The sequence below is a fragment of the Primulina huaijiensis genome, chromosome 15 (assembly GCF_012295235.1).
Source record: "Primulina huaijiensis isolate GDHJ02 chromosome 15, ASM1229523v2, whole genome shotgun sequence".
Lineage (NCBI taxonomy): Eukaryota > Viridiplantae > Streptophyta > Magnoliopsida > Lamiales > Gesneriaceae > Primulina > Primulina huaijiensis.
In genome coordinates, this window is record NC_133320.1 from 11,870,173 (window position 1) to 11,882,794 (window position 12,622).

General features: G+C 39.6%; 1 protein-coding gene across 1 annotated transcript; it reads left to right on the forward strand.

Annotated features, from left to right (window-relative positions):
- The first annotated feature begins 1,067 nt into the window (after positions 1 to 1,067).
- Positions 1,068 to 1,598, forward strand: LOC140959302 (uncharacterized). Its single transcript, XM_073417169.1, has one exon. It carries the CDS (start codon positions 1,068 to 1,070, stop codon positions 1,596 to 1,598), a length of 531 nt encoding a protein of 176 aa, XP_073273270.1.
- The last annotated feature ends 11,024 nt before the right edge of the window (positions 1,599 to 12,622 follow it).

Sequence of the window (12,622 nt, forward strand, 5' to 3'; positions counted from 1 at the left end):
TACCACCACCCCGATCGGGAGTGTAGGTGGGTGTATGTTCTTATTCTGATCGGGATCCCTAGATTAGGACTGAGTCGAGTCTGAGTCTGAGAATCACGGAGAGTGATTCATTGATTGATATTGATTTATGTTCCTGATTTTGGTACATGTTTAGAATATGACTTTTTATTGATATTGATCCATGTTTCGGATTGTGATACATGCGACGAATACTTTATTCATGTTTTGATTAGTATGCATGTTATGAATATCCTTTATATGCTTTTACATTGATTATATGATTGCATGCATACATGGTTTATACTGAGAATATAATTCTCACCGGAGTTATCCGGCTGTTGTCTTGTTTGTATGTGTGCATGACAACAGGTGGGACAGGATTAGGGTCAAGAAGAGAACGAGGCTGGACTAGATAGCGTGGAGGCTCCGGATTTGGCTTAGAGATAGGGTTGGACACTGGATATTAGATGTTTCAACCTAAGTTGAATAAGTGTATGTGGTACAGGACTTGTACTTTTATACCGATATGTATAGTAACTAGATTACATTACGTTTCCGCATTCATAATTGAAAAGAAAAAAATTTAGTCCCACATTACTTAATTGTTCATTTGATATTAATAATGATTAAGACATGGATTAGCGTCTGGGTCCCCACAACAGGTGGTATCAGAGCATTAGGTTCCAGAACAGTAGGTTCTAGAACTGTAGGTTCTTGGACTGAGATAGAAGCTATTGCGTGGGGTAGAATGAGTTTTCTTTCCTTGCATGTGATTGCTAGCATGTGATATAGTATGATGAGGACTTACATTGTGTATGCTAGCATGATATTATGTTTTACTGCTTTTAAATACATGTTACCTGAATATCTGAGATGATTTGGTAACGTGTCTGATTTGAAAATGAATCAGAACCAATTCTTGATCAGAGGTAAGCTGATCAGGAAGGGACTGAGATGGATTTATCTCCTGTGATCGCTAACTTTGGTAATTATCATATATACCTCCTCGAAGAATTCCCGAAAGAGATAGTACTGTGACTGATCAGATAGATGTGTCAGAAACTCCGATGGAATTACAGTTGAAACCGTTTCAGTCATTTCAACCGCCGATTCTGAGGGGTACTGAGACAACTGATGAGTGTGAGAATTGGTTAGATGATATAGAAATACTATTTGATTCACTTGATTATCCAGATGAACGGAGAATTAAACTAGTGCCCAATCAATTACAAGAAATTGCAAGAAGTTGGTGGATCACAACTAAAAGAGTCTTAGAACAGCGGGGTACGGTGATCACGTGGAAAGTTTTTAAAGCTGAATTCTATCGAAGATTTTTCCCAGGATCGTATAGAGAGGACAAAAGAGTAGAGTTTGAGAATTTGAAACAGGGCCAACTGAATATTGAAGAATATGTTGATAAATTCTCTACCTTATTGCGTTTTGCTCCTGTGATAGCTGGGAGTGATGAAGCTGTAGCAGATCAGTTCATCAACGGATTGAATCCTGAGATAGTTGCCTTGATGAAGGTAGAACGACCCCATTATTTTGCTGATGTTTTGAATAAAGCAAAAAGAGCTGAGGCAAGTTTGATTCGATAACTAGGAAGGTTGGATGTGAGCCGACCTCAAATACAGCAATCCCCTCTTAGAGTTGATAGTGGCAGTACGAGCGGGAAGCATGATCTGCTGAAAGCTCGAAAGAAACAGTTTAAGAAAGTAGGGAGCGGACCGAGTGGTTCATCTAGCTCCAGTGGTTCTAGCCCGAGGTATACTGGAGTTTATTGCAGAACCTGTGGAGGGAGACATCCCACAGAGCAATGCCAGGGAGTGACTGGTAGTTGCCGTATCTGCAGACAGCAGGGACACTTTGCTAGAATTTGTCCACAGAGAGGTTTCTGAAGATTTCAGGGAGCAGAATCATCTGGTTGTAGTGACCGAAGAACAGACCCAGGAGGCACTTGGTGATATAGTAATAGGTAGCTGTTCTTTTATGATTATCTTGCGTATGTATTAAGAAATATTAATACATCTTATACATGATTTTGTATGAATTGCATTGAGACATGCTTTATCTATTGGGTCTGTATTTACTGTAGTATTGATCTCTTTTCCTTTTGAGGAGAGGATTTGATATCAATGAGATTCTGTGACATCTTGTATACTGCAGTAAGATGAGAGTGAAATTGAGTTTGACTGTATCGTACTTGTGTTGCCTGATTTTGACCGCATTATTGATATTTTAGACAAGTACAGAACTATGGTAGATGTTTACCAGGAGATGGTAAGATTCGGTCCTGAAATGGCCGAAGAAGGAACAATGTACGGTAAGTATTCTCGATTTTGAATTCCTTTGACATCCGTATTATCTATGCTTTCATGATTATCGAAAGGAATGGAGAGATTCCTTATGCATTCAGTTGATTACTGAAAGTGACTATACCATGAGTTGATTTTCCAGTAGCAGGAGAGTTGCTATAGTCTTCCCAGATGAGATTAGAGATTTGCCTTTTATCAGGGAGAATGATTTCGGCCTTGATTCGATATTAGGTACTTTTCTTATTTTAGAACTCTGTACAGAATGACACTGATGGGATTGAAAGACTTGAAATATCAGTAGAAGAGTACTGGTTGAGAGTTGTATCTGATTGAGTGCTTATCTTTGAGATACTTCAGTCCTGTTTATGGGCTAATGAATTCTGTATTCAGAGGTATTTTGATGATTTTATGCCGTTATCTATGATGTTTTGATAGATTCGCAGCATATGACTGAATTGAATATTTTGTATGAACTGAGATATGATATACAGAAACTGTTCAGATATGAATCTGGATTGAGACAGATTGTATTCAGAGTATGTGATATCCGAATCTGGTATACTGATTGATATTGGCACCGTTAAGATCATGATCAGTGGCTGAGAATAACACCGATATCAGAAATTCATATTTGCCCGAGTTTAGCAGATTATTGTATATGATTGTTGTTTTGAAATTGCTTGAGAATTGTTATTGTTCTAAAACAGTATGAGAGACAGATATATTGTTTGGGAGACATTACATTCGAAGATGATATAGCAGTTGATTTAAACAACGTTGAAAATGTGATCGGTTAGTCAGAATCGACAGTGACAGTATTGTCAGAAATTGCGTTTTATGCGTTAAATATATCAGTATTGATGATTGATATTGTGAGTCTGATCCGATATTTCTGTCGTTCGAAATTCGTGTTTGATACAGATTGTTGTATATTGTTGCAATTATATACAGTTCAGACCGACTCAGAGCATCGATCAGAGTAACAGGTATGTGACAGAATCGTCTCCTTGTGCCGAATCTTTCAGATTTATAGAACAGAATTCAATATCGATAGTCAAAAAAAGGTATCGAGTAGAATATCAGGTAAGTAATACTGTATTGTATGTTGATAACTGATTTATTTGTGCCAGATATTTCGAATTTGAAATGACAGACATTGTCAAAAATGCGCGATAATTGATTCAGTGTACATCCTGATAGCAGAAAATGTCTTGATAGAAACAGATGAGATTAGATATGGCAGAGCTTGTACTGAATTGTCTGAATCGTCGACAGATGAAGACAGAGAGATAGAACCAGGAGATTGGTTATATCGATTATTGATTCCTGAATAGAAATGGGAGTACATTTCTATGAATTTTGTGATGAAATTATCGCAATTCTTTCTACGATTGTAATACGATGTGATTATGATTGATAGATTGTTAGAATTTTTCATATGTTATTTTGTACAAGACGATGTACAGATACGATCAGACGATTGAGATTTATGTCAGAAAAGGGGTCAGATTGTATTGAATGCCCAAATGGATTGTATCAGACTGTGACTTTCGGTTGATTTTGAATTTTTGGCAGAATATACGATGAGTTCTTTTGTATAGCACCCACAGACCGACGGAGAGTCGGAGTGGAATATCCAGATACTGGAAGAGATCAGTAGAGCTGTAGTGCTGGATGATAGCACTTTGTGATTGATTGTAATACGATAGCTGTCAGATGAGTATTGCCACTGAGTCAGAAGAAAACGAAGATTACTCAGAATAGATCGATTAAATATGCCAACGTCGGATGATGACTTTTTGTATTTGAGGCAAAGATTGAATATATCTTTGACCGGGATTAACCGATTTGATCACATATGCGAATATGAATTAGTTAGGAGTTGTTGATTGGTATATACGGATGTTGTATAGCCAGTATTTTGCGATTGATTCTGTCGGAGCTATTTTGAGTGGTATTATGACATTATACGTCTTGAGTTATTATTCCAGAGTTATGTCACTGAGGTGATTTTGTTATTCTATTTGTTATACCATCTTATTATATCTGATTTGATTGCATATGATTTCGGGGACGAAATCAAATCTTAGGGGGGGAGAAATGTAATGCCCGAGATTTTATCGTGTTAATCGAAAAGGATTAATGGATTAATTGATTAATTGATGTGATTATAGAAGGGTCACGACGAGACTAGAATTGGAAAGGCATGATGATTGCATATGTTACTGACAGTAGACTTCGCGCACATGCGCGGCAGGGAGGCGCGCATATGCGCGAGAGACCAAGTGCGAAGGCAGAGGACCTCGCGCATATGCGCGAGACAGAGCGCGCATATGCGCGAGGGGGTGAGAGGCACAAGTGACATTTCCAGAGAATGTGGCGCACATGCGCGAAAGACGAACGCGCATATGCGCGAGAAGCCAAGCGCCATGTCCAGAGAACCTCGCGCATATGCGCCGAGGGAAGGCGCGCATATGCGCGAGAGCTGCCGAGATACACGCGCCGAGACATATGGTCTCGCGCATATGCGCCGAGTGATGTCGCGCATATGCGCGAGACGTGTTGCATGTAGGATGAGCCATTTGCCTTGTTGCATGTGACGTGTATATATATATACATACATACTTCAATTCTGAATTCAGAAAGAACGAGAGAAGCTTCGAGGGAAGAAAGGTTGAAAATCCTTACGCCTTTTTATTTCGATCCGTCCGTCAGATTTTGAATCCGACTTCAGTACTGTGTTCCTATCAACGCAGGCTACAACTTGACGTAAGTTTTGCTACGTTGTGATATGTTTTGAAATTCTGATATTGTCAGAATTGAACAGAATTTATGTATGATGTTCTTGACATAGTAAACCTCGTAGAATCGAAACCGGACTGAAGAATAGATACCGTATGGAATTATTATGATTTTCGGACGGAATTGACTGAGATTTGATATCAGATTTGTATCATTACTGATTATGAATTGAGATTTGATTATTGTTATGTGTTCTGGATTTACTGATCAGTATATAATGGAAGTCAGATCGAAGAACAGACTGTGTATGCAATTGATATGATTTTCAGAACTGTTATGATAGAGATTGTACTGAATTGAGAGTATGATCTATTATTGTTGAGAGTATGAATTATGCCGATATTGATAATGAGTTCTGGTAGTATATCTGTGATGTTGAGATTGACGGGATTACTGAGACCGTATTGTTATGCCGTCGAAACATCCGTAAATTGATATTGATCAGATTGTGTTTTGATTTGAGTATTCATCAGAACGGGTTTTGAACTGAGTTATAGACTGATATTGTCTCTATTCGATATTGTAATTGCCAGATTGGGTATGGACAGAGTTGAATTCGAGACTTCGTCTTCGTCAAACGGAGAAGATAAAGGTATAAATTAATGTTGAGTTGGGATTGCACAACTCGAGTGAGGTTTGACTCGAGTTTCCCTAAATCACATACTTTATTTTATTGCATCGATATTTGCAATTAATGAATGAATTGATATGCTTGTTCTATTGATATATAGATAGCATGTATGAAATGATTGGTCTTGTGACAGAAGTGCCTGATAGTGATAGAATCGTCACTGGCACATTGCACATTGTCACAGGATAGGAATATGGCAGAAGTGCTATAGTGTTTGACAGATAGGTCAGGACATCGGACGTTTGGTAATATCGAAGTGGATAGAATTGGAGTTGCTTCTATTACTGATGTTCGATATGGAAAGGGCCAAAGTCTGTGAATAAGAACGTACCACCACCCCGATCGGGAGTGTAGGTGGGTGTATGTTCTTATTCTGATCGGGATCCCTAGATTAGGACTGAGTCGAGTCTGAGTCTGAGAATCACGGAGAGTGATTCATTGATTGATATTGATTTATGTTCCTGATTTTGGTGCATGTTTAGAATATGACTTTTTATTGATATTGATCCATGTTTCGGATTGTGATACATGCGACGAATACTTTATTCATGTTTTGATTAGTATGCATGTTATGAATATCCTTTATATGCTTTTACATTGATTATATGATTGCATGCATACATGGTTTATACTGAGAATATAATTCTCACCGGAGTTATCCGGCTGTTGTCTTGTTTGTATGTGTGCATGACAACAGGTGGGACAGGATTAGGGTCAAGAAGAGAACGAGGCTGGACTAGATAGCGTGGAGGCTCCGGATTTGGCTTAGAGATAGGGTTGGACACTGGATATTAGATGTTTCAACCTAAGTTGAATAAGTGTATGTGGTACAGGACTTGTACTTTTATACCGATATGTATAGTAACTAGATTACATTACGTTTCCGCATTCATAATTGAAAAGAAAAAAAATTTAGTCCCACATTACTTAATTGTTCATTTGATATTAATAATGATTAAGACATGGATTAGCGTCCGGGTCCCCACAGTCTCGGCCCACTGGAGCTCGACGAACTGCTCCCTGATTTCTTGAATTGCTTCCCCTTCACTTTCAAACTGTCTTTCCTCCCGCTGCTGCTACCACCACTCTCGAATCTGGGAGGTGGTTGCTGATACTGACCCGAGGGCTGGGGTGGTCTAGGAGTCTGAGTGGTATAAGAAGTGCTTCGTTGCCTAAGCAACCCGGCTTCTACTCCCTTCGCCCTGTTCAAGGCATCAGAAAAATTTTTGGGTCGTCCCGTGTTCACCAAGGTGAATATCTCCGGATTCAGGCCATTGATAAACAGATCCGCAACGGCCTCGTCATTCCCGGCAACGTGGGGAGCAAATCGGAGCAATGTGGAAAACTTAGCGACATATTCTTCGATGTTCAGCTGTCCCTATCTCAGGTTGGCAAATTCAGCACCTTTGTCTTTTCGGTAGGAGACGGGAAAGAATCGCTGATAGAACTCTGTCTTGAACACCTTCCAAGTGACCTCTGTACCACGATGCTCCAAGGCTCTCTTTGTGGTAAGCCACCAGTTCTTGGCAACCTCTTGCAGTTGGTGCCCAATCAACTTCACTCGCCGCTCATCAGTATAATCAAGGGACTCAAATAACATCTCAATGTCATCTAACCAGCTTTCACAATCAACTGAATTTTCCGTACCCTTTAGTGTCGGTGGTCGGAACGATTGAAACCGCTTTAACAACGTCTCCATTGGTGTTGCAATAACATCCACAGGGTCATTCGAAGTACTGCCCTGTTCTAGTGCCCGACCTGCTACTGGTTGCGGTACTCGTCGAGGAGGCATATCTGATTATCAAACGGATTAGTACACAATCTATACAATCTGTCTCAGTCCTCCTCTGATCATATACCTCTGATCCAGAATCGGTTCTGATTCAGTCTTTGCAATTAGATGCTGAAATCAACTCAGATAACAATACAACATATCATACGGAAAGCAATAAATCATGCTAGCACACAAAAGCAAGGAAGAAGGCTCATCTACCCCGCTCAATCTATTCTATTTCAATCTAAAGGATCTATCGCTCTGATACCACCTGTTGTGGGGACCCGGGCTCTAACTCAATTCGTTTGGGGATTAGTTGGATCTTTGCTAGAAAATGTGGGTCAAAATTTTGCTTTAAACATTAAATAAAATGTATAAATGAAGCATGAAACTATTCTTTATTCGATTAAACAAACATAATGTACATACAACTCTGTTTTAGTACAATCATATACTAGTGTTCAGAAAATCCAGTACACGTCTAGTACAAAACAACTAGTAATCTGCGATGCCCGAAATCACCACAATATCTTGATCTCTCATCTTGCTCGCGACCCTGATCCTGCCCCACCTGTTGTTATGTACACATACAGACACAACAACAGCCGGAAACTCCGGTGAGGATAAATCCCAGTATAAAACATGGTATACTTGCATGTCATGCGATTAAACACAACATAATAAAACATAAATCAATGTTTATAACACATTAGTGAAAACAGATAAAACTCTACGACTCTTATTCTTTGACTCGACTCATAGCTACGTCTAGGAATCCCGGTGTGAATAAGACGTAACAAGTCTCCCACCTACTCTCCCAATCGTGGTGGCGGTACGTCTTATTCCTAGACTTCGGTCCTGTCTGTATCGAGTGTCTACAATCGGAGGAAATCTGCTCCTATGCGTTGATATCATCGAACGTCTAGCTTGGCAAGTCTGCCAATGCCTCTCCTATCTTAAATACTTGAATATAAATCTATAAACAAAGCATCAACATATAAAAAGGTAACAATCTAGTATGTGATTTTGGGAAACTCAAATCAGATCTAATTCGAGTTATATCTTCCCGAATCAACATGAATTATACCTTTCGCTGTCGTAGTCTTTGTCGTAGTAGAAATCTCGATGTCGAATCTGTCAGTATCCACTCTGAAATGATACATTCAAGATGTATTCTATCACTTTCTAACTCAACTCAACGCATATATAAATCACTAATCAATCTCGATACGATTCGACGGTATAACGGCGTAGCGTAATCTTGCTATATCAATCAACTCAACAACAATCGATACTAAATTACAATCACAATCAATACCATAAACATGTCAAACTCTGAAAATCTGCATACTTTCCATTCAATACATGATGGAATTTCATACAAATTCATACGGTACCATTTCTTTGATCCGATTTCGTTTCTACATATCTCAACATATCAAGAACACATCATAGAATCAAATCTGGTTTCTCTCCAACATCATATTGCCAAATAAAATAAAAACATAACAAAACTTACATCCTTTAGAAGCCTATGATGCAAGGAGCTCAAATATAATCTCGGATCGAAAATCGGATGGTTAGATCTTTCACAACTCAAACTCTAGGCTATGATGAAACTTTGAGGATTTCTGAACTTTCTCTCGGTGCTAGCTGCTGAAGAAGGAAGGAAATGAAGACAATACAACATTATATATGCATGGCAAGGCAAGTGTCTTATTTTTCATTCAACACGTCGCACCGCGGGTGTGCTTAGCTCACGGCATCCCCATCTAAAATTCAGAAACAGCGACCGCGGATGCGGTATGTCTTGGACCGCGGGTGCGGTGACCCTACTGTAATTCTTCACGTTTCATGAGTTACAACCGCGGGTGCGGTATGTCTTGGACCGCGGGTGCGGTCTCTCTTATATTCAAAACTCTACTCTCTGCCCTTACACCGCGGGTGCGGTAGAAACTGGGGCGCGGGGACGGTGTCCTTTCATGCAAACTTCATAATGTCATCTTATCAACCTACAATTCTTGGGCATTACAGATTTGGACAACACCCAAAACATGAAAGTTGTTGCATTATATCTTAGCTTTCTAATGGTTATGACCTCACACAATATGGATCAATATTCAAATCATTATGCTAAAACCCGTAAGAACTACCATATTTTCCTTTCATTTCCTATTAACTTCTTTACACTACTTCTACCTACACCTCTTAGTATCACTATTTTAACACATTCATTCTTAATACACCATGGACAATATAAAAATCATGTTCAACTCAATATTGATACCTCAATCATCCCATGAAATTTAATGAAGCAAATAACTACAAAATAAACGACATAAACGCATTACTATCATTTGTACGAATAACCGGGAATTACAATTCTCCCCTCCTTCAAAGAATTTCGTCCTCGAAATTTGACGTACCATAAAGTTCAGGATATCTTTGTTGAATCTCGTCTTCTCGCTCCCAAGTTGCTTCTTCAATTGCATGATTGCGCCATAACAGTTTCACCAAGGGTATTTCCTTTCCTCGTAATACTTTTGATTTCCTATCGAGCATTTGTACCGGTCATTCTTCATATGAGAGATTCGATGCAAGCTTCAACGGTTCATAATGAAGAACATGAGAAGGATTAGCTAAATACTTTCGTAGCATGGAAACGTGAAAAACATTATGAACGTTTGACAAGTTTGGTGGTAAAGCAACTCGGTAGGCTTTGTCTCCTATTCTTTCCAAGATTTTAAATGGACCAATATATCTTGGACTCAATTTTCCTTTCTTACCAAAACGTAATATGCCCTTCAATGGTGATATCTTTACAAATTCATGGTCACCAATCTGAAATTCCAATCGTCGACGTCGCACATCAGCATAGCTTTTTTGTCGACTCTGGGCAGTGTGCATTCTTTCTCTGATCTTGGTCACCAATTCGGCTGCCTGTTGTACCAATTCAGGGCCTAATAACTTTCTTTCTCCTACTTCATCCCAATGTACTAGAGATCGACATTTTCTACCATATAATGCAGTATATGGTGCCGTTCCAATGCTTGACTGAAAGCTATTGTTGTAGGTAAATTCAGCCAACGGTAGTTTACTGTCCCAACTGCGTGGAAAATCAATAGTACAGGCCCTCAACATATCTTCTAAGATTTGATTTACTCGTTCTGATTGTCCATCAGTTTGAGGGTGAAATGCTGTACTAAATGTCAATCGAGTTCCCATAGCATGATGTAAACTTTTCCAAAATGCAGACGTAAATTTGGGATCTCTATCATATACAATGGACACTAGGATGCCATGAAGTCTCACTATTTCTTTGACGTATTCTTCAGCATATTGATTCATCGTGTATGTGGTCTTCACTGGAAGAAAGTGAGCTGATTTTGTAAGTCGATCGACAATAACCCATATAGCATTGAACCCTCTTTGTGTTCTTGGCAAACCAAGAATGAAATCCATTGTAATATGCTCTCATTTCCATTCAGGAATAGGCAATGGTTTTAAGAGTCCTGCTGGTCTTTGATGTTCAGTCTTGACTTGTTGACAAGTTAGACATTGGGCAACTAATTGAGCAATGTCCTTTTTCATACCAGGCCACCAAAATAATGATTTCAAATCTTTGTACATTTTGGTGCCTCCTGGATGGATTGAATAGGGAGTAGCATTAGCATCAATAAGAATATCGGTCCTTATTGTTCCTTGTTTCGGCACGCACAGTCTACCTCGATATGTCCATATTCCTTCCCCATTCAATTCAAAGTTCGAATGCCCTTTATCCTCATCTCGTTGTCTCCATTGCTGTATTTCATTATCTGCACTTTGTTCGACCTTAATCCTGTCTGCAAGTGTTGGTCGAACTATGAGGGATGATAACTGGATTGCAGCTCCCTTTGGCATAATATCAATCTTCAAATTCTGTAAATCCCATAAGATTTGTTCTTGTACTTCCATTGCAGCAATAGAACTGGACTTTCGACTTAACGCATCTGCAACAACATTGGCTTTTCTTGGATGATAATTAATAACACAATCATAATCCTTCACCAATTCCAACCAACGTCGTTGTCTCATATTCAATTCTTTTTGCGTGAATAAATATTTCAAACTCTTGTGGTCCGTGTAAATTTCACACCGCTCACCATACATGTAACGACCCATTACAGGCCCAGTGGACCGCCCATACGGCCCACTGCCCCAATCGACCCAAGGCTATCCCGATCTTGGGCTCTGCTCTATGGGCCTTGGCCCATCTATGGAACTCTTCCCTCACGGGCTTTCCATAGGCGTCGTATGGGTTACTCATAGAACTCTCCAGCCCATGCACTGGAGTCTGTGCCTTCCCTGGATCGAACCTAAGAACACATGGATATATAGGTACTTAGCACAATCCTGGGAAGGCACAGACTCAAGTGCATGGGCTGGAGAGTTCTATGAGTAACCCATACGACGCCTATGGAAATCCCGTGAGGGAAGAGTTCCATAGATGGGCCAAGGCCCATAGAGCAGAGCCTAAGATCAGGATAGCCTTGGGTCGATTGGGGCAATGGGCCGTATGGGCGATCCAATGGGCTTGTAATGGGTCGTTACAATACAGATAATGGCGCCATATTTTCAACGCAAATACAACTGCTGCCAGTTCTAAGTCATGTGTGGGATAATTCTTTTCATATTCTTTCAATTGTCTTGAGACATAAGCAATCACCTTCCCATGTTGCATTAAAACTGCTCCTAAGCCTTGTTTCGAAGCATCACTGTATACCACAAAATTTCCTGATCCTTCTGAAATAGCAAGGACTGGTGCTGATGTCAATTTTGTCTTTAAATTTTGGAAACTACGATCACATGCTTCGTTCTATTCAAATTTCACATTCTTTCGTGTTAAAGCAGTCAAAGGCAATGCTATCTTAGAAAATCCCGCTATAAACCGACGGTAATAACCAGCTAACCCAAGAAAACTACGTACCTCAGTAACAGTAGTTGGTCGTAGCCAGTTATTAACAGCTTCAATCTTGCTTGGATCCACGGATATGCCTTCTTTTGAAATGATATGACCCAAGAATGATACTTGTTCAAGCCAAAATTCGCATTTCTTCCATT